The 27,539-nt window shown below is 46.3% G+C and overlaps 2 protein-coding genes across 5 annotated transcripts in view; both read right to left on the bottom strand.

The window, feature by feature from the left end:
- Positions 1–2,223, bottom strand: part of PLEKHG4 (pleckstrin homology and RhoGEF domain containing G4) — a 17,801-nt gene extending 15,578 nt beyond the window's left edge. Inside the window, exon 1 of the mRNA XM_056818508.1 lies at positions 2,121–2,223. Coding sequence (XP_056674486.1) covers positions 2,121–2,223 — 103 coding nt within the window. The remainder of the gene's footprint in view (positions 1–2,120) is intronic.
- A 7,951-nt stretch (positions 2,224–10,174) lies between these two features.
- Positions 10,175–27,539, bottom strand: part of SLC9A5 (solute carrier family 9 member A5) — a 37,903-nt gene continuing 20,538 nt past the window's right edge. For 2 of the 4 annotated variants that reach the window (XM_016427682.2, XM_007477152.2), the window contains exons 8-16: positions 27,521–27,539; positions 27,233–27,303; positions 26,244–26,373; positions 25,405–25,493; positions 25,091–25,232; positions 19,116–19,286; positions 16,755–16,824; positions 14,979–15,113; positions 10,175–11,904 (exon numbers count right to left, since the gene is read on the bottom strand). The exon at positions 27,521–27,539 is cut by the window's right edge and continues 71 nt beyond it. In XM_016427682.2, coding sequence (XP_016283168.1) covers positions 11,414–11,904; positions 14,979–15,113; positions 16,755–16,824; positions 19,116–19,286; positions 25,091–25,232; positions 25,405–25,493; positions 26,244–26,373; positions 27,233–27,303; positions 27,521–27,539 — 1,318 coding nt within the window. In that variant the 3' untranslated portion in view covers positions 10,175–11,413. The remainder of the gene's footprint in view (positions 11,905–14,978; positions 15,114–16,754; positions 16,825–19,115; positions 19,287–25,090; positions 25,233–25,404; positions 25,494–26,243; positions 26,374–27,232; positions 27,304–27,520) is intronic. The other 2 variants (XM_001372785.4, XM_056804864.1) reach the window with 2 other exon arrangements.

Here is a 27,539-nt window from a genome sequence, read left to right as displayed (position 1 = left end):
TCTCTCTCCCTCTCTCTCTCTTTCTCTCTCTCTCTTTCTCTCTCTCTTTCTCTTCTCAGTCTCTCTAAATACACACATATATTCTCTCCCTCTCTCTCTCTCTCTCTCTCTCTCTCTCTGTCTCTCTCTCTCCCCTCTGTCTCTCTCTCTCTCTCTCTCTCTCTTCTCTCTCTCTCTCTCTACTCTCTCTCTCTTTCTCTCTCTCTCTCTCTCTCCCTCTCTCCTTCTCCTCTCTCTCTCTCTCTCTCTCTCTCTCTCTCTGTCTCTGTCTCTCTCTCTCTGGCTCACTTTTTTTCTCTCTCTGTCTCTCTCTGTTTCTCTTTCTGTCCTCTCTACACAAACACACACACACACATTCCTGCCCAGCCCAAAAAAGTCCAGGAGAAAACACACACACACACATTCCTGCCCAGCCCAAAAAAGTCCAGGAGAATCCAAATTGGGGTCTAACCAGGGGTCAAAGAAAATATACACCGCCAGCTCTACAGCAAGGGGTTCTTAATCTGGGGAATTTTATCCAAAAGAGAGTCTCTCCCATAGAAGGTAAACTCCCTAAGGGCAGAATTGTCATCGCAAGTTTGTTTTTGTAATAAGTGCCTGGCACAGAATTGGGCACATGGCAGGTACTTCATAAGTGCCTCTAGACATGTGAAATGGTAAAAAAGTGTATTGAAGTAAGACCCAAGGGTTTGATCTCTAGCTCTGCAATTTACTGCCTGTGTGACATTAAGGAAGTCACTTAATCACGGTGTGCCCCAGTTTCCTCATTTGTAAAATGAAGAGATTGAATTCCAAGGCCTCTGTGGTCCCGTGTAACCCTAAAACTATGATCCCACGTCCCTTTCCATAAGTGGAATTGGGTATTGCCTCCTCCATGAGGATGTTAGTCTCAAGATCTCAAAGGTCCCAGCTGGCACTAACAGTGTGCGTTCTATAGTCCCTTCTTACACAGCCACCCTAAGATGGATGTCTCTTTTCCCAAGATGTCCAGCCCCTGCTGACGGCAGGTTCTTTCCCCTGCTTCCCCTCCCTACCAAGAGACTTCCTGGGAGTTGGGATAAAGGCAGACGACAAAAGTTGGCAAGCAGGACCAGGAGAACAGTTTATACCATAAAAACACCACCATAAAGACAAGAAAACTTTGTGGAAGGCTTCGGAGCTCAGATCAAGAAAATGGCAAACCAGGATTCCGGAGGCCTGGGGACCCACCCGGGGGAAACATATATTTGGGACGTGGCCAGGGTGGGAATTCGTCTTTTGTGGTGATATATTTTTTCTTTTTCCAACGGGGGAGGGTAGGAAAGAGAGAAAATAATTGTTAACTGAAAAATAAATGTAAACCATTAACCAAAAAACAGTTTGGAGGTTGGAGGGTCAAGGTCTCAGTCATCCAGGCTCTCCCTAGCCTCGCCCACATCTTGATGCTGTTATGAGGAGGACCCTCCGGTGTAGCCTCTGCCTCAGCCTGTCCCCCTTGGTCCGTCCTGACACCATCTACCCTTGGGCACCAGAGCAGGACAATGGATTCTCCCATGAGTGACCACCAAGAGGCACTTTGACTCCAGGGAAGATAGGAAGAGTCTGACTTGGGGAGGGGGGGAGCAGGGCGTCTAGGAGGCAGAGAGCTGGGAATTCTTGGAGATCCGCTCATCCGAGCCTCTTATGTTCATGGAAAAGAAAATGAGGCCTAGCGACGTTTGGTCAAGGTGCCGCCGGCAGAAATGTGGCAGGGATGGCCTGGGACACAGTCCTCCTGCTTCCAAGGCCAGGGTTTCAATGGGACAGAAGGGGGGGGGACGATTGGGGTAGAGGGGGAGGGTCAATCAGAGCAGCTCGCCCCAATGAACACACACACTTCAAAGAAACGAGACCCTTAACAAACAAAGCTCAGGGAGGGAATGGGTTAAATGGGCACGAGAGAGATGAGCTTCCCCTTCCCCCCCCAACCCTTTCAGATGCTGGGGGCGCTGGCCACCAAGACTGGCCGCAGCCTCTCTGGATGATCCCCAGGCCAGGACCTCACCTCCACCACTGTGGGTGTGGCTGCCACATCGATACCAAAGTCCTGGGCTCAGGATCCAGCTCCAAGAGCCAGCGAAAACGGAGCTGAACACACTCACCCGGCTCAATGCTGCCTGCCCGCTGGCCAGCTGGTAGGGTTGGGACTGGGGTGGATACCAGGGTCCAAGCTCTCTCCCCAGACAGACCCAAAGCCTTGCCCATTCTCAACCCTCCTGCCCAGCCTTCCCTAAGGCTCTGCCCCAGGGCTTCCTGATGAGTCACCCCCCTCTTCTCCCTCCTCTTCCTTCTCTCTCCCCTCCTTTCTCTGTGTCTCTCCTCTTTCTCTCTCTTTCTCTTTCTGTCTCTCCTCTCTCTCTCTCTCTCTCTCTCTCTCTCTCTCTCTCTCTCTCTCTCTCTCTCTTTCTCTCTCCCTCTCTCCCTCTCTCCCTCCTTCTCTCTCTCTCCTTCTCCATCTCTCTCTCTCTCTTTGTCTCTCTCTCTCTTTCTCATTCTGTCTCTCTCCCTCTCCCCCCCTCTCCCTTTCTCCATCTCTTTCTCTCTCTCTCTCCCTTTCTCCATCTCTTTCTCTCTCTGCCTCTCTCTGCCCTCTCTGTCTTTCTGTCCCTGTCTCTGTCTCTCCTCTCTCTGTCTCTCCCTTTCTCCATCTCTTTCTCTGTCTCTGTCTCCCTTTCTCCATCTCTTTCTCTCTCTGTCTCTCTCTCCCTTTCTCCATCTCCTCTCTCTCCCCTTTCTCCATCTCTTTCTCTCTCTCTGTCTCCCTTTCTCCATCTCTTTCTCTCTCTCCCTCTCTCTCTCCCTTTCTCCATCTCTTTCTCTCTCTGTCTCTCTCTCCCTTTCTCCATCTCCTTCTCTCTCTCCCTTTCTCCATCTCTTTCTCTCTCTCTGTCTCTGTCTCCCTTTCTCCATCTCTTTCTCTCTCTGTCTCTCTCTCCCTTTCTCCATCTCTTTCTCTCTCTCTGTCTCCCTTTCTCCATCTCTTTCTCTCTCTCCCTCTCTCTCTCCCTTTCTCCATCTCTTTCTCTCTCTGTCTCTCTCTCCCTTTCTCCATCTCCTTCTCTCTCTCCCTTTCTCCATCTCTTTCTCTCTCTCTGTCTCTGTCTCCCTTTCTCCATCTCTTTCTCTCTCTGTCTCTGTCTCCCTTTCTCCATCTCTTTCTCTCTCTCTGTCTCTGTCTCCCTTTCTCCATCTCTTTCTCTCTCTGTCTCTCTCTCCCTTTCTCCATCTCTTTCTCTCTCTCTGTCTCCCTTTCTCCATCTCTTTCTCTCTCTCCCTCTCTCTCTCCCTTTCTCCATCTCTTTCTCTCTCTGTCTCTCTCTCCCTTTCTCCATCTCTTTCTCTCTCTCTGTCTCCCTTTCTCCATCTCTTTCTCTCTCTGTCTCTCTGTCCCTGTCTCTGTCTCTCCTCTCTCTGTCTCTCTCTGAATCAGGAGGAGGATGGTCTACAGAGCCCCAGGACCCCCACTTCGCACACATAAACGATCTCCTTTATTTGCCTTTGTTCAAAATGCTGAAGGAGAAAGAGCGTAGCAGGGGAGGCTGGATTGGAGAAGGGGGAGAGAAATGACTCACCCCAGGGACAGCCCCTGAGGGTTCCAGTCCCAGGAGCATAGAGGCAGCCAGAGATAAAAAGGCAGAGGCAAAGACCCTTCCTTTCCCCGGGTATGGAAGCTGGGCGCCCCCCCCTAGGAATCCTAGAGTAAACGAGGGGTGGGGACACGAGCGGGGAGCTCACTGAGTTGGGTTCTGTTCAGAAGAGCATGAAGAGTTAAGCCATGACTCAGGGGAACCCAATTCTGTGGCCAGGCTGGCAGCTGAGTCTGCATGGGGAAGCATATTCCACTGAGACCACAGAAGGGGGGACCTGGGCCTCTTTCTCCATCCCTGTCCCACCGGCGCCAGCCCTGAGCTGGGGAGCTCCAACTACAGCTCACAGCCCAGCCAACTACCAAGAGCACTTTCCCTCCATCCCCTTCCCCCTAATTCCATCAACTGCTCCCTTCCTCACCGTCCCCCACCCCCAGGAGCCCTTCTTTTGTCTGGCTTCTTCCATCCTTTGAGCCCCTCCAAAGCCTGTCTCCTCATTCCCCTGCATCTGCCGTCCTGCTACATACACCTACTGTCCTCACTCCCTTCAGGGTGCTCTAAAGCAACAGTTCACCTTCATAGATGTGGCACAGTAGAGGACAGCAAGCAGCTCATCCCATCCTGTAGGCACAGCCAGACCTTCTGATTACCATCTGGTGCTCTTCCCTGGTCTAGACCTCAGTTTCCCTGTCTGTAAAATGGGTTTGAACTAGGTCATTCTAAGGTATATTTTAGATTTTAAAATTTAACTTTCATTTTAATTAACTTCATTTAATTTTTAATAAATAAATTAATTTAATTTTTAATGATTTAATTTAATAATTATTTGAATAAATTCAAATTTTTGCAAATTCTATCTCAGGGTAGCTGGTTGGTTCAGTGGATAAGATGGGAGATCCTGAACTTCAGGCACTTCCTAGCTGTGTGACCCTGGGAAAGTCACTTAGCTAACTCCCAATTCCCAACTCTTATCATTCTTCTGCCTGAGAACCAATACACAATATTTATTCTAAGATGGAGAGTAAGGGTTGTTGTTTTTTTTAATCATGTCTGTTTGAGGTTTGGGTTTTATAAGATTATTCACTTACAAAAATAAATAATATGGAAATATGTTTTGTGTGACAATACATGTATAACCCAGATTGAGTTGATTACTAGCTCCAGGAATGGGGAGGGAAGAAGACAGGGAGAAGATATGGATCATATAACTTTGGAAATTGATGTGAAAATGTATTATTAAAATTTTTTAAATTAAAAATAAAAATAAAAACATATGTCTTCCCCCACACACACAAAAAAATAACTAATGGAGCCCTGTCCTGGAAGGACCATAGATCTTATCACGGAATCCCATTTCCTTGCTTCTGGGCCCATTACTCTATGCCTCCAAGGCATACCTACCACCCCTATGCAGATGGAAAGGCTAGGTGGTACTCAGAGAGCAGGGATATTAGATCGGATGTCAGAGACCAAATGGAAAAACAAGTACCAAAGAGGAGAAGGGCTTTGTCTTGGGTCACCCAGATGGTCCATGGGAGAGCTTAGAATGGGGTTCATGTACCCTGACTCCTATCCAAGGGTTTTCCCCACTGTATTATGACTGTCTCTCATGGAAGTCCCAGAGACCTGAGGCTTGTGCACATCGAGAGCAACTCCCATGATCAGATCCCTCTAGCCTTGAGCTATGCCTGATGGGGGGATGAGGGATGGGGAGAACCCAATCATTTGTCCCCATAAACAGCAAGGGTGTTCCAAGGCCAAATTACTTACCAGGTAAAGTGTAATCCTCCCAAATCACCTTGTGTTTATTTTATTTTGTATATACTAAGATTTGTGTACATGCTGCCTCCTACTATAGATTGTAAGTCCTTTGAGTCCAGGAATTTCCTTTTTTATTTTCTATTCTTGGTTACTTACAGTATCTGTTACATAGCAGGCACTTAATAATTATTTATTGAATGATAGTTTAGTATTTGTCTTTTTAAAATTTTAAATAAATCCTTACCTTGAATCTTAGAATCTATACCAAGTATCAGTTCCAGGGCAAAAGAGTGGTAAGGACTAGCCATTGGGGTAAGTGACTTGTCCAGGATCATACAGCTAGGGAATATTTGAGGCCACATTTGAACCCAGGACCTCTCATCTCCAACTCTGTTTTTCCATCGATTGAGCCACCTAGATGCCCCATTTTGGATTTTTTAAACTCTTACCTTTCCATCTGAGAATTGATACTATGTATTGATTCTAAGACAGAAGAGTGATAAGGACTTGGCAATTGGGGCCAAGTAATTTGCTAAGGGTCCCACATCTAGGAAGGGTTTGAGGTCAGATTTGAACCCAAGATCTCCCACTTCTGGACTTGGCTCTCTATCCAATGAGCCACTAGTTGTCCACTTTTTTGTTTTTTTGTATTTGGCTTTCAACAATTTTGTAGTCCCCCGCTCTATTCTTACCGATTCTAACCTATTTCCCACCCCTCGTCCACATATACCTTACCCTCTAGCCAACATGGGATCAATTATAAAATCTACCCTTGTGGTCTTCTGGTCTTCCTTGCTCCAGTGAGTTCTCTGATCCAGTGACACCAGCCTCCTTGCTGTTCTTCACATAAGGCATCTCTTGCCTCTAGTCATTTTCAGGGGCTGTAGTGTCATGCCTAGAATGGGCTTCTTTCTCATCTCCACCTCTGGGCTTCCCTGGCTTCCTTCAGTTCCGGCTTAAAACTCATCTTCTTCCAGAAATCTTTCTCATCTCCCTTAATGCTAGTGCCTTCCCTCTGAGACCCCCCCCCCCCCATGATCCTGTATATTTCTGCTTCCACGTCATCATTTGCGGCTTTTCTCCTCCATCAGACTGTGAACTCCTTGAAAGAAGGGATTGTCTTCCACCTCTCTTTTTATCTAAAGTGCTTAGCACAGGGTCAGGCACATGTTAGATGCCTGACAAATGTTTTTGGACTAATTGGCTATGATAATTGGTAAGATAAGACCGGTGTTGGTCCTCTCTCCCAGCTTTATTCACCTTCTTTTTGTCATGTATCACTCCTTGGGAAAACAGATGCCCAGAGTTTCCTCTCCAGTGTGTAAGGTAGCCCTCCTTCTTATTTGTCCAATTCTACCAAAATATATTAAGCCTTTAACTATGTGCCAGGACTTGGGTTATGTGCCCATGATCCAAAGATACAATACCACCCACCACCAGTCCCTACCCTCAAGGGGCTTACAGTCCAATGGGGAAGATAGCACTATACAGATACAAGGTTGGGCAGTTAGGTGGCAAAATGGATAAAATTCTGGGCTTGGAGTCAGGAAGACCTGAGTTTAAATCCAGCCTCAGACACATACTAGCTGTGGGACCCTGAGCAAGTCACTTCACCCTGTTTGCCTCAGTTTCCTCATCTGTCAAGTGAGCTAGAGAAGGAAATGGAGAACCACACCAGTATCTTTGTCAGGGGTCATGAAGAGTTGGACACAACTGAACAACATAGATACAAGATATTGTGAGATAGGAGCAAAAGAGAGAAATAAATGAAGTCCTCTAGGGAAATAAGAGGACAGAGAGTACACCCAAAGCAATAGGCAGAGAGGTTGCAAAGTCAGGATGGGAGGTCAGTTGGAGAAAATATTACAGAGGAGGGAAAACCTGAGTAGAGTCTTAGAGAAGAAGGATTTCAAGAGCCAGTGATGAGGAAAGAGTTATGTACATGTGGGAGTAGCCTGTGAGAACACATGTATGGAGATGGAAGACAATAGGTCAAAGCTGGCTCAAATGCAGTGTGTGTGTATGTGTGTGTGTGTGTGTGTGTGTGTGTGTGTGTGTTTGAATTAGGAAATGGGCAGTGAAGCAACATGAGGCTAGAGAGAAAGGCTGGAGTCAAATTATGACGATCCCTTCATGCCAGCTTAAGAATTGGACTTTTTAATGAAAAATTGCTAATATTTATGGAGCATTTTAAGATCTAACAAAGCACTTTATACATATTATCTCATTTGATTTTCATAAAGCAAGTGCTACTGTTATTTCCTGTTTACAGATGAGGGAACTGAGGCTGAGTAGTTAAGTGACTTGCCCAGGATCACACAGCAAATAAGCATCTGGGCCAGGGTCCAACCTCAGGTCTTCCTGACTTTGTAAACCTTAAAAAATTCCCAGACCCTACTTCATAAGGTTGGGTTAAGACCATTCCCCATTAGGACCATTCCCCATTGGGACCATTCCCCATTGGGACCAATTCCCCCATTGGGACCATTCCATTGGGACCAATTCCCCCATTGGGACCATTCCCCATTTGGGCAGTGAAGGTACTTAGATCAGGAATATGAGAACTCTACTTAGATCAGGAATGTGAGACCTCTACTCCACCCCTACTTAAGTCTGCCCTAGGGGAAGATAAAGTTGTAAACTCTTTGCTGAGCAATGAAAAGTACTTAAACCCATACTTATAGTAAGACAAAAAGTTCTTTAAGCCATGACTATTTTAGGACTAATACAAAAGGGTGCTAAGTACCTATAAAGGTCAGGCAACTTGTGAACTTACAAGGAGCAAAGAGGTGAGAACTTACTCAGAGATTCTAGTCTACTCAGGTGTGAATTACTCAAAAGATTAGTCTACTCAGGTGTGAACTAAGAATGGTCTGTCCTTTGAAAAATGTCTACTATGATTGGTAGACATAAGGACTTAGGGGAGGAGACATAGGAGAAAATTCCCTTTAAATAGGAGCTCAGATTCATTCAGAGATTGAGATTCAGGATTGAGCTGGTGGAGTCAGCTGAGATTCTGAAGCTGGCCTGGTGTCACTAGAATCCTTGTTTGGACAGATCTTGTGGTGAGTGATTAAGGACTGACTGATCTTTCTTTTAGGGCTTAGGCCTGGGTTGGCCAGGGCTGCCCTGGGCCGGCCTATCCTTTTCTCATTATTTCATTTTTCTCTCTTTCTCTCTTTTCTTTAATTCCTCATTGTATTATTAATTAAATTCTCTATAAAACCCAGTTGACTTGGGTATATTCATAATTGGGAATATTTCCCTGGTGACCACCTTATATTTGATTTGAAACAAGACGCTGTACTGATAACATATTTTCTGTGGTCACAACTTACTCAACCACTCTTATATCAACTACAATTTAAGTCTCCGCTATTTTAATCATTTCAGTTTATGGCTCCACCCATTTTACATACTACAACTTCAAGTCCGGTGTTCTATCCAGAGGGTCCATCATGCTGATGGGGCTGGCCATGGAGTTAGGAAGACCGGAAATCAGATCTTGCAAAGGGGGCCTTGGAGTCCTCATGAACCTTGAGAGTAAACCCTAACTAGGACTCATTTCCTTCACACACACACCCCATCAGGATATCCTATCTGCCTTCATCTTTTGAATTAAAAAACGAACACCTCATTTGTGTCTTAGAATCAATACTATATATTGCTTTTAAGGCAGAAGAGTGCTATGGACTAGGCAATGGGGGTCAAGTGACTTGCCCAGGGTCACCCAGCTAGGAAGTGCCTAATGCCACATTTGAACCCAGAACCTCCCAACTCTAAGCCTAGTGAGCTACCCAGCTGCCCTCCATCTTTTGAATTTCTTCTGGAAGCATTTTGGAGGTAGGCAGAACATCTTGTGTAGAGGGAAAAGGGAGTCCCCACAAAGATCATCCTGGAACATCCCATCCAACATAGCTCTTGAGCTGGTGAGAGCCCAAACTCCCCAGCACCATCACAGAACTAAGCAGCTACCTCAGTCCATAACCAAGGAGGAGCCTGTGAAGATTAAATTAACTCTTCCCTGTCTGTTTTTAGATTTAATCACCAGAAGCGTATACACCCCATTTACACTTAAGTGGAGGAAGTCTGTGACCCACATGTGTGATAGTGGGTGACGAATCAAAATCAACTGACTTCCCCCTGGGCAGTCCTAAGCAAAGCTTTAGATGTATTTGTTCCATGTAAAATGGAAGGAAGTCACAGGAAGTGATGAAAAGGAATGGCCTTTAAAAATTCCAAGAACTTCCTGTGAAGAGGTCTTTCCCCTTTAACTTGATCTTGGAGTTCCAGCTTGAGACCTTGGATTGCTCTTACACTTATCCCTTAGAACTACCATGTTGGGGGTGGGGCAGTGGGTAGCTCAGTGGATTGAGAGCCAGACCTAGAGACGGGAGGTCCTAGGTTCAAATCTGGCCTAACCCTTACAAGCCCTTATCTAGAGGTACGTGGGAGCCTTGGGCGTGAAGAAGGTCCATGACAGCTTGGTGTTTCAATGCCTCTCCTTTACCTATTAAAACGTCATCTTAATGGATATTGAAAGACATGGCTACCTCCAAATTAGTTACATTCCTACAGTATCTTAGATGGCAGCATCATGAAACAGGGGAAGTGGGACCAGCGGGCATTTCCAGGCCCCTTCCTTGGACCCCGCTTCTCCCAAAGTGGGCCACAGCTCCAATCCTTGCCCCGTTACCTTCTGCCACCCCTTATATGGGAAGGAACAGGATATAGCCCAGAGGCTGCCCCTCTTCTTCCTTCCACGCCCCCGCCCGGTGCCCATCAGACACATGGAGAAAGGCTCTGCGTCCATCTGAGAGATGTTTAATGTTCCTCAGGTTCAAGATACAAAAGACCGAATCCGGGAAGGGAGGTAATACAGAGACTAGCCCAAGAGGAGGATCGCCCACTGTCCGGCCCAACTGCCCCAACTTACTGGTGAGAACCACCCGCCTCCCCATCCAATGGCAGACTCCCACCATCATCTCGAGAATGGGTGGGAAAGGCAGAGGCCCATCCACCGCCGCCGGCTCGTCCGCCTCCCCAAGGAGACCCCCACATGGAGAGAACCCTGATCAGAGGGGGCCTGAGGCAAGCCAGGTCCCGGGCCACACGCAGGAGGAAGCCCCGCCACAGGCCTAGGCCCAGCCTGGAGGCCTCAGGCTGAGAGAGGGTCAAATGGAGAGACGTAGAGAAGAGAGGAGGAGGGGAGGAGAGAAGCAGGCTTGTAAAGGCAGGGGAAGGAGGAAGCTCTCAGCCGCGGAGAGCGGTGCGTCTGGGAAGGCAGTCCCCATCGTCCCCTCTCCCCACAATAATCCCCATCAGGCTTCTCAGAGAACCCCGACGGACCCTGCCTCTCGCTGCCTGGCCAAGCCTGTGCTGTGGAAGGGATTGAGGGAGAGGGCGGCTATGTTCCCCTGCCCCCTTCTCCCTCCCACCCCAGAGCACACGCGTGTGCGCACACACACACTCGCAAGGTCCAAAGCCGCGAGGGGAAGGAGAGGAGTTGGTGAGTCCTCCAGTTCCCAACTGCTGAGACACCCTGACCTGCAGGGGGCTTGGGGGTTCCCAGGACAACTGCTGTTCCCTCACAACCTGGCCCAGAGTAGGGAAGGACACTTCCTGGGTCTCCGTGGAAGGGGTTTGGGGGCAAAGGCTGGTACCCCGGGAGAAAGAAGCCGAGACAAAGGGCAGCTGGGGTGGGGAGCAGCCCCCTGAAGCCCTGGGGGCGAGGCCAGGGTTAGGGGCCACCCCAGGGAGACACGGAAGGAAAGATGCCATCGCCCAGGGCCCCGGGCATGCTCAGGCCTCAGCCTCAAGCTTCTTGTGCCTTCCTAGAAGTTAGCCTGGAGACCCCGAGGACGACGTTCAGCGGGCGTGGTAGAGGGAGGCCCCTTCCCATCGGCTGCCTCTGCCATGGCTGGTACTGGGCCCAGGGTCGGCCAAGGAGCCCCGCGCCCTGGTCAGCATCCAGGAGCCCCTCCTCCTCTTCCCTAGTCCCTGTCCTTCCCTTCCCCACGCCCTCCTGGATCCCTCGGGTCTCAAGGCTACAGCCGACCGGCTCTGTTGAACTGGATGAGCCACCGGGCATTGGCGGTGCCCGGACTGAGGCACCCATGGTCCTCTGGTGCCATGAGGGGCTGCAGCTCCTGCTGCTCGGGCGCATCTGCGCTGCTCTCGCTCCGGGAGCGACCCGCCTTGGCAAGACTCGGGGTGAAGGTGAAGCCAGCGTGGGGCTCGGGCGCCGGCGTCGCCAGAGCAGCCAGCGGGTCCCGGAGCTCCTCTCCTCGCGGGGGGGCACAGGCCCGAGGGCGGGCCGCTCTCAGGGCAGCCTGGGCGCAGGGCGGAGATGCCAGGCTCTCCAGGGACGAGATGCTCTGATTCCAGCCCGTCTGCATGTCCACAGGCACAATCTTGGTGGTCTCCGATGACACGTACACGGCCAGGTCCCCCTGCCCACTCTTCCAGGGCAGCTCCTTCTCAGCACAGGTTGGTGAAGGGGGAATGACGCGCGGGCTCGGGCATACGTCCATGCTCCCTGGAGAAAGAACACGCGTTCAGGAGACGTGTGGCCCAGGAGGACGGGAAGCCCTCGGCTGCCGGCTCCTCCGGGGACTTTGCTGGGACGACCTTCTCAGGCCAGCATCAGAGCACACCTTGTGGTATAGGGGAAGGGACGCAGGATCGGGGGTCAAAGGCTGCCATCTGACCGGGAGCGCCAAAAGCAGATCTGATCCCGGGAATGGGGACCATACAGGAAAGCAGGCGAGTCACTCCCTGGCAGGGGTTGCCACCTGTGGCTGCTGCCCTCCAACCAACCTGCCACCACCTATCTAAGTTAGTGGGGAAGAGGGAGCAGAACCAGGCCAAGATGACCAAGGGCTCAGCCCTGGCTCCCACATCTCCAGTCTCTGGGCCAGCAGCCCTGTGTTGGAGGAACCAAACCCTAGATTGGGTACTAACTTTATGACATAATGGCTACAATATCGGTCTTGGAACTGGTCTGGATTCAAATCTCTTTTCTGATGCTTAGTTTAGAGAAGTCACTTTACCACTGAACCTTAGTTTCTTCATCTGTAAAATGGGGATAATGCCCTTACAGGGAGGTCTGATTTGTATCTTAGCTTGTGGTGCATAATAAGCCCTTTAAAAATCTCCCCCTTCCTCCTTTCTCTCTTGTCTCTCTCTTTCCCTTTCTCTAACTCCCTCTCCTTCTCCTTTTCCCTCTCTAGCTCTCCCCTTCTCTCTCTGTCTCTCCTCTGTCTCTCCCTCTCACTTTGTCCCTGTCTCTCCATCTCTGTCTCTCTCTTCTCTCTCCTCTGTCTGTCTCTTTCTCTGGCTCTCTCTGGCTCTCTCTCTCTCTCTATTCTGTCTCTGTCTCTCTTTGTCTGTCTGTCTGTCTCTCCCTGTTTCTCCATCTCTGTCTCTCTGTTCTCTCTCCTCTGTCTCTGTCTCTTTCTCTGTCTCTCTCTGCCTTTCTGTCTCTCTCTCTCTCTGTCCCTGTCTCTCTGTCTCTGTCTCTCTTTGTGTTTCTCTCTCTTTTTGTCCCTGTTTCTCCATCTCTGTCTCTCTGTTCTCTCTCCTCTGTCTCTGTCTTTCTCTGCCTTTCTGTCTCTTTCTGTCTCTCTGTCCATGTCTCTCCATCTCTGTCTCTCTATTCTGTCTCTGTCTCTCTTTGTCTCTCTCTCTTTTTGACCCTGTCTCTCCATCTCTGTCTCTCTGTTCTGTCTCTCCCTCTTTCTTTCTCTGTCTCTGTCTCTCTATTCTCTCTGTCTCTCTATTTCTCTGTCTCTATCTCTCTCTCCCTCTTTCTCTCTGTTCTTCTGTCTCTTTGTCTCTCTATTTCTCTGTCTCTCTATCTCTGTCTGTCTGTCTGTCTGTCTCTCATAACAAGTTAAAGCTATCTGAGCCATGATTGGAACTTAAGGTAGGAAACCCAGAAATATTCTTTATTTGGGGACAGACTGCAAAGAAGACTCAGGCATGAACTGAGGTGGGTTGAGAATAGGGGAAGAAGACAGATGAAATGAGCAAAAGATTTGGAAAGAGTGAATCCCAGGGAGGAAGAGCCAATCCCACCACAGAGCTGGAACCACACATAGCTTTCCCAGCCCAGCTTCTGTGCCTGGAACCTCGCAGGGGCTCAGTGCATACTTGCTGACTGACTGACCCACACGCAGCCCCTTGGACAAGCAGAAAGAAAAAACCACTGCTGTCGCCAACAGAACTGACGCTATGATTAGAAGTAATGTTACATCATTTGGAAGGCCTAGAGCGGTATTCCAATAAAGATGGCATTCTAGCCAAACTACAGTAAACAGTCATAAAATCTGAGATTATTACTTAGAAGGGACCTGAAGGATTGGCTAGTCCGGCTCCTTCATTTCACAGATAAAGAAACTGAGGGGCAGCTGGGTGGCTCAGTGGATTAAGAGCCAGGCCTAGAAGCAGGAGGTCCTAGGTTCCTTCCTAGCTTTATGACCCTGGGCAAGTCACTTAACTCCCATTGTCCAGACCTTACAATACATAGTATTGACTCTAAGGCAGAAGGTAAGGGTTTGAAAGAAAGAGAGAGACAGAGACAGAGACAGAGACAGAGACAGAGACAGAAAGACAGAGACAGACAGAGACAGAGACAGAGAGGAAGGAAGGAAGGAAGGAAGGAAGGAAGGAAGGAAGGAAGGAAGGAAGGAAGGAAGGAAGGAAGGGAGGGAGGGAGGGAGGGAGGAAGGGAGAGAGAGAGAAAGAGAGAAAGAGAGAAGAGAGAGAAAGAAAGAAAGAAAGAAAGAAAGAAAGAAAGAAAGAAAGAAAGAAAGAAAGAAAGAAAGAAAGAAAGAAAGAAAGAAAGAAAGAAAGAAAGAAAGAAAGAAAGAAAGAAAGAAAGAAAGAAAGAGAGAGAGAAAGAAAGAGAGAGAGAAAGAAAGAGAGAGAAAGAAAGAAAGAGAGAAAGAGAAAGAGAGAAAGGAAGGAAGGAAGGAAGGAAGGAAGGAAGGAAGGAAGGAAGGAAGGAAGGAAGGAAGGAAGGAAGGAAGGAAGGAAGGAAGGAAGGAAGGAAGGAAGGAAGGAAGGAAGGAAGGAAGGGAGAGAGGGAGGAAGAAACTGAGGCCCAGAGACGAGAATCAATTTGCCCAAGCATATGTGGGTGATGGAACTGGGGATGAAAGTCTGACTCATAGATTTAGAACTGGAAGGGAACTTGGAGGCCAATGGAGTCCAACCCCCTTATTTTATAGATAATGAAATTAGACAGAGAGGTTAAGTGAATTGACCAGAATTATTCAACTACCATGTACCTAGGATCAGATTTGAATTTAGATTTTCATGACTCCATTACATATATGCCTACTTTTTGTCCATTGTTGTTTGAAATCTATCAGACCCCCAATCAGTATAGTCTAGTCATTCAAACTGAAAAATTAAATTATTTTGGCCCAGGTGGATTTAGGTTCTCCTCTTTTGTCAAGTTGGCCTCTCTTGCTTTGTCCAGACTGTGGCATATTTGGGAAAAGGGAGTTCTTTGGGGTCAGCTTGTGGCTTGAATCTCCAAAAAGAGAAGGGAATGAGGGTACCTTCTAATACTTCTTGAGGGAAAGGGGAGCCATATGGTATTACCTGGCACCTTGTGTTCTTGGAAAACCTCATTGGTGGCCCGAGCCACGAAGACAATGCCCTCGTCATCCTCCTTCTCTGTCTCTGAGCTGTCGCTCTCCTCCTCTTCATCAGACTCCACCGCTAAGATCACCGCAGCTGGACAGAAATCAGAACCAGGGTCAGAGGATTTAGGCTGACTGCTTTCTTTCTTGGGGAATCATAAAATCTCACCGTAGGAAAAAACCTCAGAGGGCATTTATCCAAACCCTCCATGAAGTAGGAATTCCTTCTTGTTACCATCTGGGGTGAGCACTATTCCAGGTTCTACTAAATATCTCTAGTCATGAGGAATTCATTCCCATGGATGAGCTGGTTTTCAGTTCCCTCCCCATCTTGTTACCCTCCTTCTGGAAGTGTTCTGGCATTTCAGAGTATTATAGAATTTGGTGCTAGGAAAGTCTTTCAACGTCATTTAATACTCTGCCTTCATTTTTACTGATGAAGCTCAAAGAAAACCAGATGTGAGTTGCCTAAAGGCACATCTGTAAGTAACAGAACAAAACCATAATTTAATAGCCGACTTCCAATCCCATATTCTTTCCAATCTCCATTTGCTCCTGAAAATATAGCACCCAGAGAGGAACACAACACTCCAGATGTGCATTGCCCAGAGCAGAAGACAATGACACAAGCGTCTCCCTTGTAGCTACTGTCCTCTTGACGTCCTCTGTGATTGCATTCGCTGCTTTGGTTGCCACGTCACATATGACTTAAACTGAGCTTATAGCCATGAAAACTTCTAGGTCTCTCTATTCCAAAGCCCCAGGTTAGCTCTCCCAGGGGTTTGCTTCAGCCTGGTCCTTGCCCTTGGGTCTCAAGTGGAGATATAATACAAGCAAACCCACCAGGGAAAGAAGGAGGCAATGAGACCATCAACTAGTGTGCAAGGAGCCCATCAAATGGGAGGCAGCTGTGACCCAGTGCCTGGATTCAAATCCCAGTTCTTCCACTTGCCAGCTGGACAGTGACTTACTCACTTGTACTTCACAGGTCCAGTCTCGTATCATTTTGTCATTCTCCCTTCACATCTCCTGCCTACATTCTCTTTCCTCTAACATGGCACTGCCGTCCAGGTACAGATGTCTCCAACTCAGCATGTCCAAAACAAAACCCTCAGACCTTCCCTTCCAAATCCTCTCTTCTTCCATATTTCTATCTACTGTAGTGGGCATCGCCATCCACCCAGTGACCACTCCCAACCTCTCTCTCAAACTCACTGCACATTTCCAATCTGCTGCCAACTCTTGTCATTTCTGCCTTTAGAGCATCAACTCTCAGTGCCATCTCCCAGCTACCAGATGCTTCACTTCACACCTGGACCACTCCAATAGCCTTCTGGTTAGTCCCACTCCCACCCCCACCTCAAGTCTCTCCCCATTACAGTTCATCTTCGGCTATCAGAGTGGTGGTCTTCTTGGAATGCAAATTCTGACCACGCTACAGAATCCAACAAACTTCAGTGTCTCCCTGCTATCCTGAGGGTCAAATAGAAAAGCTTCTGTTTGACCTTCAAAGCCTTCCTCAACCTGGCCCCTTCCTATCTTTCCAGCCTCCTTACAGCAGGAGTCCAACTCCCAACTCTTCATGCAGTCCTCTTTCCACTGTGCCAGGCTCCTCTTATATTTCCTACAGCACTTGGCAGAGGACCGGGCACACCGCATCCTGGTTGATTAGTCACCTCACTGGCCAGTAAGTACTACATCACTCCTCCACCCGGTTCCTTCTCCTTCAGCTTGCCTGTGTCCGGTAAGTTTGAGGCTTGATGAGGTTTCCCATTTGGAGTCTCTTTGTCTGCTGAACCATCCTTCTGGAGACAAAGGGAAAAAGCTCGAGTCACCCTTGGAACTTGGCACCCAAATTCCCATTCCCTACCCTGATCTGGCACCAAGTGGCAGGGCTAGCTTTCAGGTAGAAGGTGGTAATCCATATCCTTAGCCCGGGGGGAAGTGACTCCCTCAATTGAGAAAGAAGCTAAGCCTCCTTATGCTCCACTTGGGATACTGGATGCAGCCAGAGGGCTGAGATACTCAGAAATATGGCTCTGACCCTAGGACGGCTGGTCGGGGTCCCTGGCTTTCTCTGTCCAAATCACAGGTCCCATGTTGCCTCTATAACTGATAACAAAGAAGTTTTATGCTCCGTCCCCAATTTCCCCAATTTACTCTCAAACAACAATAAAATCATAGGATTTAGACCTGGAAGGAACCTTCAAGATAATTTAGTCTGATCCCCTCATTTTACAGATGATGAAATTGAGGTCCAAAGAATAAGAAATTGGTATAAGGTCAAGCTAGTAGTGGCGTGGAGATTCAACCCCAGTCTATTGCTTTTCAAGCCCAGCTCAGCCCGAGACTCCCAAGAGTCTTATGCGGGTGAGTTCCTCCCCAGAAGCTCCCTGTGAGGAAGCACCTCTGCCAGCTGTGACTTCAACCCTGCCCCAGCCCACGATTCCCAGAACGACTTCCTCACCTTGTCCCTGATTGGGTGCCTTCTCCCACCTGGATCCCTTCCATATACATCCTCTACTTTCCACCTCTCTTTTATGTGTCATCTTCCCTTATTAGAATGTAACCTCCTCTGTGTGACCCTGGGCAAGTCACTTGACCCCCATTGCCTAGCCCTTACCACTCTTCTGCCTTGGAGCCAATACACAGTATTGACTCTAAGACAGAAGGTAAGGGTTTAAAAAAAAAAAATAATGTAACCTCCTATAGGACAGGGGCTGTCTTCTCTTTGCTTGGGGATGTATTCTGGCACCTAGCACACTGCTTGGCACACTGTAAGCATCTACCTATCCCTATCTGTGTCATCTACTTATATCTATTTGTGTCTGTCATCTATTTATAGCTCTCTAAATCTATCATTAATCCATCTATCTCAACCACTTTATCTATTTCATCTATCTGTATCATCTATTTAAATCGATTTGTATCTATCATCTATTTATATCTAAATCTATTATCAATCTATATCTGTATCATCTATTTATATTTCTCTGAATCCATCATCAATCCATCTATCTTCTCTATTTCGTCTATGTCACCTAATTATATCTGTCTATCTATCTATTTCTCTGTCTATCTGTCTATCTATCTATCTATCTATCTGTCTGTCTGTCTGTCTGTCTATCTACCTGTCTGTCTATCTATCTGTCTGTCTATCTATCTACATGTCTGTCTATATATCTGTCTGTCTATCTATCTACCTACCTGTCTGTCTATCTATCTATCTATCTATCTATCTATCTATCTATCTATCTATCTATCTGTCTGTCTGTCTGTCTGTCTGTCTTTCTGTCTATCTATCTACCTGTCTGTCTGTCTGTCTATCTATCTATCTATCTATCTATCTATCTATCTATCTATCCATCCATCTATCTATCTTTCCATCTATCTATCTATCTATCTATCTATCTATCTATCTATCTATCTATCTATCTTTCTATCTGTCTGTCTGTCTGTCTGTCTGTCTAGAGAATGGAGACTATAGCTATGTTAGCAAATCTATGGCATGCGTGGTGCTCCCTTCCCCATCTCCACCACCACCTGAGGACATTTCTCCCATCACCCACCCCTCTTCCCAGCAGCCCAATTGGAGTGCTTCCTCCCTCCCCTATCTGGGGTAAGGCAGGGGGCTCACGTGCAGTATGAGGGTACAGTTTGGGCACTCGGTCTCTAAAAGGTTTGCCATCACTGGGCTATAGCATGGCCTTGGAAGAGGTAAGCTATAATCCCAGAGTCCTTAAAAAAGTGGGGCTGCCCAGGCAGTCAGCTGGCCCCCTACAATCACTAACCCCACCACCGTCATCCCACACTTATAGATCACGTTAAGGTTTGTCATTTCCTCCCAGTGCCCATCGTGGATGGCCTGTTTTCCACAGTTGTCCTGAGCTCCAGAGCTGGCTCCAGGCAGGGGAGGGCAGGGAGCCCAGAACTCCCCACAGGCATCAGCCTTAACCAGCGACCACAAAAGGAAAGGATGATGCCTGGCACTGTGAAGGGGATGGGAGAATCCAGGAGGGAGAGGCGGCCACAGAAGGGACTGTAACAAAGGGGTCCGCAGGATCCCGGAGAGCGAGACAAGTGGGGAGGGTCTCACCTTCTTCCGGCCAGCCTTCCGGAGCCTCAGCTTGCTCTTGGACAGGCACACGTTGTGCTTGGTGGACTTGAAGGACTCTAGTCTCCGCTTCATGTTCTGCTGAAATACTTCCTTGTCCTGCCGGGCCTGGGCGTCCTCTGAGATAAAATGGCGACTACAGCTGGTCTTGTACTACAAACAACAGCCCTCAGTGAGGCCCTGGTCAATGCCAGCCTATGGCTTCCACCAGGGCCCTTACAAGGCATCTTTGATTCTTCCCTTTCAATTGCCTCTTTCCCGTTAGCTGCCAAGTTCACCGTATAGGATAATGGAACTCAAGCTGGAAAGGGGCCTTAGAGATCAAGTCTAATCCAGGAATTCTTATCGTTTTCTGTGTATCCCGGACCCCTTTGGCCACAATCTGGAGAAACCTCAAGGGCTCCATCTTAGAGTTATATTTTAAAATGCATAAAATAAAATACACAGGATTACACAGGAAACCAATTCTACTGAAGTATAGTTATAAAAACATTTTTTAAGGTTCATGGTCTAAGATGGCTTAGTGGATAAAGTACCAGGCCTGGAGTCAGGAGGACCTGGGTTCAAATATGTCATGAGACATTTCCTAGCTGTGTGACTCTGGATAAGTCACTTAACCCCAATTGCCTAGCCCTTATCACTCTTCTGCTTTAGAACTGTATTTAGTCAAAACCAATGCAACCAAAATTAGAAGCGAAGCAACAAACTGGGGGGAAAATTATGACAAAATTCTCTGACAAAGGTCTAATTTCTCAAATGTATAAGGATCTAAGTCCTTGTACAAAAAATCAAGCCATTCCTCAATTGACAAATGGCCAAGGGATATGAGTAGGCAGTTTTCAGATGAATAAATCAAAACTGTTGATAATCAAATGAAAAAATGTTCTCAATCCCTCCAGATTAGAGAAATGCAAATCAAAACAACTCTGAGGTACCACCTCACACCTAGCAGATTGGCCAATATGACAGTAAAGGAAAATAAGTGGGACACTAATGCATTGCTGATGGAGTTATGAATTATTCCAACCATTCTGGAAGGCAATTTGGAATTATGCCCAAAGGGCTTTAAAAGAATGCTTGTATCCCAAGGAGATTTTAAAAATAGGAAAGGATCTATTTGTGCAAAAATATTTATAGCCACTTTTTTGTGGTGGCAAAAAAGTGGAAAATGAGGAGATGTCTCTCAACTGGGGAATGGCTGAACAAATTGTGGTATATGATGGTGTTGGAATACTAATTGTGCTATAAGGAATGATGAACAGGATGACTTCAGAAAGAGCTGGGAAGACCACCATGAACTGATGTGGAGTGAAATGAGCAGCACCAGGAGAACATTATACACAGTAACTGAAATATTGTGGGATGATCAAATGTAATAGATATTGCTACTAAAAGCAAAGCAGTGATCCAGGACAATTCTTTTGAGTTTTATGAGAAAGAACTAGGACTAGAGAAAGAATTGTGGGAGTAGAAATGCAGAAGAAAAAATATATGATTTATCACTTGTTTCTTATGGTTTTAAAAGATAACTCTATTATAAAAATTAATAATATGGAAATAGGCTTTGAGTGATAATATATGTATAACCCAGTGGAATTACTTGTCAGCTCTGGGAGGGGGAAGAAAAAAGGGGAGAGAGACAACAAGAATCATGTAATCATGTAAAAAATTTTGAAATGAAATTAAATTTTTAAAAAAGAACGATGTTTAGTACTGATTCTAAGACAGAGGGAAAGGGTTAAAAAAAGGTTCATGGGCCCTAAGTTAAGAGCCTAATCTAGTCCAATCTCTTCATTTTGTAGGTTTTTATAAGCCTATATATTTTCTATGCCCAGAGTTGAGACTCAAGTGTCTTGCCCAAAATCACATAGGTGCTAAATAGGTGAGTTGAGGTTCAGATCTGGGTCTTCTGTTTCAAAATATACCACATTATATCTGTCCTCAGCTCTCTGTTCCAATGCCCACTCATGCAGGATACATTCACAGCATCCCCTGCTGCTACAATAGGCTTATAACTGTTCTGTCTAGCTCTTGTGTTTTTTCTCATTGAAAACTCCCATTTCTTTTGCACTTTACTAATCAGAACCCTTTGAAGTAGGGAGTAGTGTGCAATATAAAATCCTGAATCTTGAGTCAGAGGACCTGGGTTCCAATTCCGTCTGTTGCTTACTCCTTGAGTGTCCTTGGCTAGTCACTGGTGGTGAGTCCAGGAATTCCATTGCTGCTGTGAATGCATAATAGAGAAACTGGGGTAGAAATCACCAGCAGTCCTGGTTTCACTTGGTCCTTTCAGTCTTTCCCCAAGCTGATTTACATGGTAGGGTCATGATGGGGATTAAAAAGGATCAGTTATGGTGGTTCATTTTTACACCCAAGTGGAGTCTCCTGAGATGTTTTGAAAGGATATAGACTGAAGGATAAAAAGAAAAAAGTAATCTCCTAACCCCAAGTCAATTAAGAGACTAGGATCAATGGATCTTGCAAAAGGAAATATAATGCAAATAAACAGTGAACTTTAAAATGCCAAAGGACGGATGCAACTGACAGCACAGAAATGCTAAGGTTTAGCCCTACAGCTTTAAACTAAAGATCTCAAAGGTCCTTTCCCCTTGCCAGATGTATTGTAGTACAGTAGAAATTCTTGTTGTCAATTAGTTGGAATAGACGACCTCTGAGGTCTCTTGCAATTCTCAAATTCTGTGGTTTTGTGATGTTGTATGATCAAATGTCTTTTGCTTTGAACTGATAGGTGCTCTAGTTGGACAAATAAAAGTAAACATGTTGATGGGGGCTCGTGAACCATGGTTTTGGATGTTTGCTGGCCACCAAAATGCCTCAAATCTGAGATACATTTCCAGAGACCTGTCTAACTTCTGGATCATCACTTCTAAAATTATAAGGTTGCATAAGAATGACCTCTGAGGCAACAAGATCTAAATGGATGATTCTATCATTTAATACATCAAGAATCTATTATTTCCTCAGGGTGGATACTCCTTCCACCAGGGAAAATTACGGTTCCTCCATGCCTTAGTGGATAGTCTCCCTACGGTGCCATGGCCAAACACTCATCATTCTGTGACTGACTGTCTGGTGAGAAGCTGTCCCAAACATGGTGAGGCTAGCTCTTGGACCACAGACATATGGTCTTGTCATTAGAATTTTTAACTCAATAAGACCTGCCAGAGCTTAGATTCTATTGATATCAGTCTTCAAGAACCCAGGTCACTTGCATAATATTATGAAGCAGAGGAGCTGGACTTCAGGTAAAGAGTGAAAGTATTATGAGCACTGAGTCAGGAAGACCTGAGTTCAAATCTAGCCTCATATACTGCCTTGCTATGTGACCCTGAGCAAGTCACTTAATCTCTGACTGCCTAACAAAAGGCTCCACTGGATCCAGTGGAGAAGGAAATGTCAAACCACTCCAGTATCCTTGCCAGGGTAACCCCATGAAAAAGCTATAGTCCATGGGACTAAAGAGTTGGACACCACGGAATGACAACAAATGGAGTTAGAAGACCTGATCCCTGTACAACCCATGATACCAACTGTATGACCTTGGACAAGTCACTTAACTTCCCTTTGTCTCACTTCCTTTATCTGTAAGATACAAGGGTTGGACCAGATGGCCTCTGGGTTCCTTTCCAGCTCTAGATCCATGGTCCTATCATCTCCATTCAGATTCCTTCAGAGTCTACAGGAAGAAACCCAAGGAGACAATTAGCTGGCTCAGTGGATAGAGCATCAAGCCTGGAGTTAAGGGGACCTGGGTTCAAATCCAGCCTTAGACACTTCCTAACTGTGTGACCCTGGGCAAGTCACTTAACCCTGTTTGTCTAGCCTTTGCCTTTCTGTCTTAGATTTGTTACTAAGACATAAAGTAAGTATTTAAAAAGAAAAAAAAAAAGGAAACTCAAACTCCTGATCCTGGAATTTACGGTTATTTATGATCTGATTCTACTTGACCTTTTCAGCCTCATCTCATCCCATTTTCTGCTGTGTCCACTCTATTCCAGACAAATAGACCCAATTGCCATCCATCAATAATAAGAAGAGAAATATCTAAGATGTATATAGTGCCTACTATGTGCCGGGCACTGTGAATCAAACAAACATGTGCTTTCTCACATTTCTAGAAATAAAATTCTCTCTCTCTCTCACAGATACACACATACATAATCTCCCCAAGAAAAGTCCTGACCATCCTTTAAGACCCATCTCTCCATTATCGCTTCCTCCAGGAAGTATTCTGTGATTTCCCAAGTTGAAAATTATCTTTATTTCCTTGAGTCTTACATAAAATTTGGTATTTCTTTTCCTCTTACTCCTGGACTGAAAGTGTCACAAGTCACAGATGTCAGTCGCCCAGGCGAATGATCTCTCCTCAGCTAAAGCCTTCCTCTTCTATCTGGACCCACAGAGAGTTCCCTTTCTCTCCAACAGAAAACTGGCAGCCCAAATGGCTTTTCTCACATATCGTCCAAGTCAGTTAACTTCATTCTCCTCCCATGTATGGCATCCCCTCAGCTAAATTCTGAATTCTTCAAGGCAGAGACCCTGCTGTTTGCTTCTCTCATAATGAATGTGTGTGTGTAAACATATATATATATTATTTATTTATATATGTATTTGTATATAGATTTATGTATGTATTTATATATATTTATATATATTTGCATATATTTATTTTTATATACATTTATTTGTATATGTATTTGTATATAGATTTATGTATGTATTTATATATATTTGCATATATTTATTTTTATATACATTTATTTATATATGTATTTGTATATATTTATTTTTATATAAAGATATTTATTTATATATGAGTTTGTGTGTATATATATTTATTTATATATGTATTTATATATAGATATATTTATATAAGTTCAAAATCACCATGGCTATAGCACTTCAGGGCACCTAGGTGGTACAGTGTACTTTAGTACAGCACTAGAGTCAGGGAGACCCGAGCTCAAATTTGATCTCAGACACTTGCCAGCTATGTGACCCTGGGCAAGTCATTTACCCTCTGCCCTCAGTTTCCTCATCTGTATAATGGGGAGAATAATAGCACCCACCTTCAAGGAGGGTTGTAAGGATCAAATAAGAGAATACGGAAAAGTGCTTCCCAAACCTTAAAGCACTCCACAAATGCTATCAACGATGCTAATGATGATGCTGTGGTAGAAGGAGCCGTCAAAGGACCCAAGTTCAAATCCCAGCCTTGCCACTTGCTACTGTGTGGCCTCAGGCAAGTCTCTGCCTCTATCTGTAATATAAAGAGGTTTGTCTAGAGCAGAGGTTTGCCTTAACCCTTTCGGTGTCACGGGCCCCTCTGACTCTCTCAGAAGAATGTTTTTAAGCACATAAGACAAAGTGCCTGGCCTTACAAAGGAAGACAATCATCTGGAAATCCAGTTCCAGCCTAAGGACTTCAGGTAATGTGGTCTCAAAGATCCTTTGGGTTCTAGAATCCAGGGAATTGGTACAAGATCTTCCTATTCGATTTAAAAAAAAAAAAGCAAAAAAATCTCTTACCTTCTGTCTTAGAATCTATACAAATTCTAAGGCACAGTTAAGGGATAAGTAACGGGAGTCAAGTGACTTGCCCAAGATCTCGCAGCTAAGAAGTGCTTGAGGGCCCATTTGAACCAGGGCTGGCACTCTATCCAACAAACCACCTCGCTACTCTCTTTCTATATATTTTACAGCCCGAGAGAAGGAAAATGACTTAGATGATGGCACATGACCAGTCAGTGTCCGAGCAAGGGCTTAAACGCAGAGTTCCAAGTCGAACGCTCTCTTCATCCCTCTGGGATGCCTCCCATAGGGCAGGTCCGTCCGGGGCAAGTGGTCCTGCTTTTGCTTGTTGTTGTTCGCCCCCCCTGCCCCCCCCTCTTGTCTCCCTCCGGGTCAAAGGTCCCTGATGGGGATGCCCTCCCCACCTCTGTGCATCTCACCCTCCGACGGGGTTTGTAGAGACCGCCGCTGAGCAGATGGTGCATGATGGCATCTTCCCGGTCCTTGCCACTTCGAACTGTGTCAATCACTTGGAGGTCTAGGCAGGCACCGCTGCCGCTCTCCCGCCTACAGGAAGTAAGCCGGGGGTTCCACAGGTAGACGCGGAACTCCTCAGGGGACGAGGAAGAGAAGGGATAAAGAGGAAACTGGCGCGGAGATGGGGAAGGTCTGAGGGAGAGAAGAGGCTGGCACTGAGCAGGGGAGCCTGGCACAGGGAGGGGGGCGCCGTGGTACTCACAGCAGGTTGGTGACGGAGGTCTCCGCGGCAGAGCTCCGGCTCGGCATGGAGGGCAGCGTGAGCCCTGCTGACGATAAGACGTGGCCTCCCTGAGAGGATGGGGACGGATCTCAGACGGAGGCTTATTGCCCAGAAAGAAGACACCTCAACTTTGAACTTGGGACCAGGGATGTCTGGCATCCCTTCCCCATCGCTCCGTCACAATCACTGGTTTACGGAGACCAGGGACGATGCATTCAGGGCGCAGAGCTAGTCACCATCCGCTCTAGTCCTAGCCATTGTCCCAGATTAGGGTTTCCTGATCTTTTCTTGTGTTGGCAGTCTGGCAAACCCAGGGACCCCTTCTCCGAATCGTGTTTTTAAATGCAAACCAAAGAAAACACACAGTATTACCAAGAAAGCCAATTTGAATCCAGAAGATTGTAAACTCCTTGAGAGCAGGGGCTATCTTTTGCTTTTCTGTGTATTCCACTGTTTACTACACTGCCTGGCACATTGTAGGCACTTAACAAATGTTTATAGACTGACTAATTATAATGACATACAGTTATCAAAAAAATATTTTTAACACAAGTTCACAGGGTCACTAGGTGGCTCAATGGAACCAAATCTGGAGAATGGAGATCTTGGGTTCAAATTCAACCTCAGACACATCCTGGGCAAGTCACTTAATCCCAATAGTCTAGCTTTTGCTGCTCTTCCACCTTGGAATCAATACTTGCTATTGGTTCTGAGCCAAAAGGTAAGGGTTTAAAAAATAACAATAAGTTCCTAGACTCCAGGTTAAGACCCCTTCCACTTCCACTCTGCCCCATCCACCCTGAGGAAGTTAGTCCCACCTGGTCCACAAAACTGATGGCATCTCGGATGTTGAGTTTATAGTACACATCCCAGATCTGGTCCCGGATTCTATAAGCGGACCGGCGCATCAGTAGCTGACTCAAGTACTTCTTGTCAAACTGTTCCCACCTAGAGAGAAAGATAGATCTGGGTGCCTGAATACTCCCTCCCTTGAATTCCCTAAGGGTTCTGGAAAATCCCTCTAGGATGTCTGTCTGGGCAGAAGGGATTAGTAGAAAAGGCATTGGTGGGAGCAGCTGGGTAGCTCAGTGGATTGAGAGCCAGGCCTAGAGATGGGAGGTTCTAGGTTCAAATTTGACCTCAGACACTTCCCAGCTGTGTGACCCTGGGCAATCACTTGACCCCCATAAGCCTAGCCCTTACAACTCTTCTGCCTTGGAACAGAGTATTGATTCTAAGGCGGAAGGAAAGAAAGAAAGAAAGAAAGAAAGAAAGAAAGAAAGAAAGAAAGAAAGAAAGAAAGAAAGAAAGAAAGAAAGAAAGAAAGAAAGAAAGAAAGAAAGAAAGAAAGAAAGAAAGAAAGAAAGAAAGAAAGAAAGAAAGAAAGAAAGAAAGAAAGAAAGAAAGAAAGAAAGAAAGAAAGAAAGAAAGAAAGAAAGAAAGAAAGAAAGAAAGAAAGAAAGAAAGAAAGAAAGAAAGAAAGAAAGAAGGAAGGAAGGAAAATGCATTCGTTTTAGAGCCAAACTCCCACACTTACTAGCTTTGTGACCCTAGACAAGTCACCAGGTCTCTTGAAGTCTCATTTTCCCTCATTTGGAAAATGATCAGAATGCCTCATCTTGTGGTAGTGAGGAACCCTTTATAAACCTTGAAGTATAAGCTGTTCTTCTCTGGGGCCTCTCTTCCAAGACCTCCCCAGGTTGCTAAGCCTGAATAATAACATTCAGCCCACCTCCACCCCCAGGAAGCAGGGAGAGGGCTGTTGGGGTGGCCTCTTTTGGGAAGTGGGGAAAGGGAGCATACTCACCTGTCCCTCCAGTAGTGATAGCCATGGTGGCCAACCACATCTTCTACAGCTGCCAAAATATGGTCAAAGGTCTAGAGAGAGGACAGGAAAAGCCAGTCAGGGCACTGTCCCTATTCCTAAGGAGCCCCAGAAGTTAGGCATCAGATCATATCATCAAATCCCATATCTAGAAGAGCCGAGGCACGGTCCCCTCAAGCCCAGAAAATCCTCCAGAAAGACTGAAAAGAAGGGGAGGAAGCTGGATGGAGAAGGAGCATCCCTTTGGGGAGGAGTGTGTCCGGTACTCACGTGTTCATGTAGTTCCTGG

Source organism: Monodelphis domestica, chromosome 1 (genome assembly GCF_027887165.1).
Source record: "Monodelphis domestica isolate mMonDom1 chromosome 1, mMonDom1.pri, whole genome shotgun sequence".
Classification (NCBI taxonomy): Eukaryota; Metazoa; Chordata; class Mammalia; order Didelphimorphia; family Didelphidae; genus Monodelphis; species Monodelphis domestica.
This window is presented reverse-complemented; position numbering and strand designations above follow the sequence as displayed.